The following is a 671-nucleotide window of genomic DNA, read 5'->3' as shown; positions in this document are numbered from 1 at the left end:
TGGCGTGGCCGCCCAGGACTGCCACGTCAGCCTGGAGCAGCCCCTCATCCTGAGGGACCCCAACTCCTCCCTCCTCAGCGTGAACTTCAGCAGAGAGGTCGGTGCTGGTGCGGGCAGCCAGCGCTCCCTCGCCTGGGTGCAAACCCGACCTCCTCAGCAGCTCTGGGGAGATGTTTCGGGTTTTACTAACAAACGTTTTCTCTGGCCGTCGTGTCTCGCAGCTCGCCGCCGTTCTGCGGGAGGTGAAGTACCTGAACTTCCAGCAGCAGAAGGACATCCCGGGCAGCGCTGAGAGCCTCTTCGCCCAAAACAAGACTTTCCAAATGTTTGTGGACAACCTGGACCTTATCGTTGGCTGGTACAATGAGGCAGGTTGCAAAGGGGACACACCTTGGCTGCGTTTCCATGCCCCGAGCACTGGCCAGGCTAAGCCCGGCTGGAGGTGAAGTACCTGAACTTCCAGCAGCAGAAGGACATCCCGGGCAGCGCTGAGAGCCTCTTCGCCCAAAACAAGACTTTCCAAATGTTTGTGGACAACCTGGACCTTATCGTTGGCTGGTACAATGAGGCAGGTTGCAAAGGGGACACACCTTGGCTGCGTTTCCATGCCCCGAGCACTGGCCAGGCTAAGCCCGGCTGGGGACCCCCAAGGGAGAGGCTGGGGTGGAAAA

The 671-nt window shown here is 59.8% G+C and overlaps 1 protein-coding gene across 1 annotated transcript in view; it reads left to right on the top strand.

Annotated features, from left to right (window-relative positions):
* The window catches only part of LOC104489015 (dynein heavy chain 17, axonemal-like), a gene marked incomplete at both ends in the record, with an annotated part of 30,584 nt that overhangs the window by 2,206 nt on the left and 27,707 nt on the right, over nucleotides 1-671 (top strand). Inside the window, 1 exon segment of the mRNA XM_010131128.1 lies at nucleotides 222-364. Coding sequence (XP_010129430.1) covers nucleotides 222-364 — 143 coding nt within the window.

This window comes from Buceros rhinoceros, unplaced genomic scaffold (genome assembly GCF_000710305.1).
Source record: "Buceros rhinoceros silvestris isolate BGI_N320 unplaced genomic scaffold, ASM71030v1 scaffold17992, whole genome shotgun sequence".
Lineage (NCBI taxonomy): Eukaryota > Metazoa > Chordata > Aves > Bucerotiformes > Bucerotidae > Buceros > Buceros rhinoceros.
Note: the sequence above shows the minus strand (reverse complement) of the source record. Positions and strands in the feature narration are given on the sequence as shown.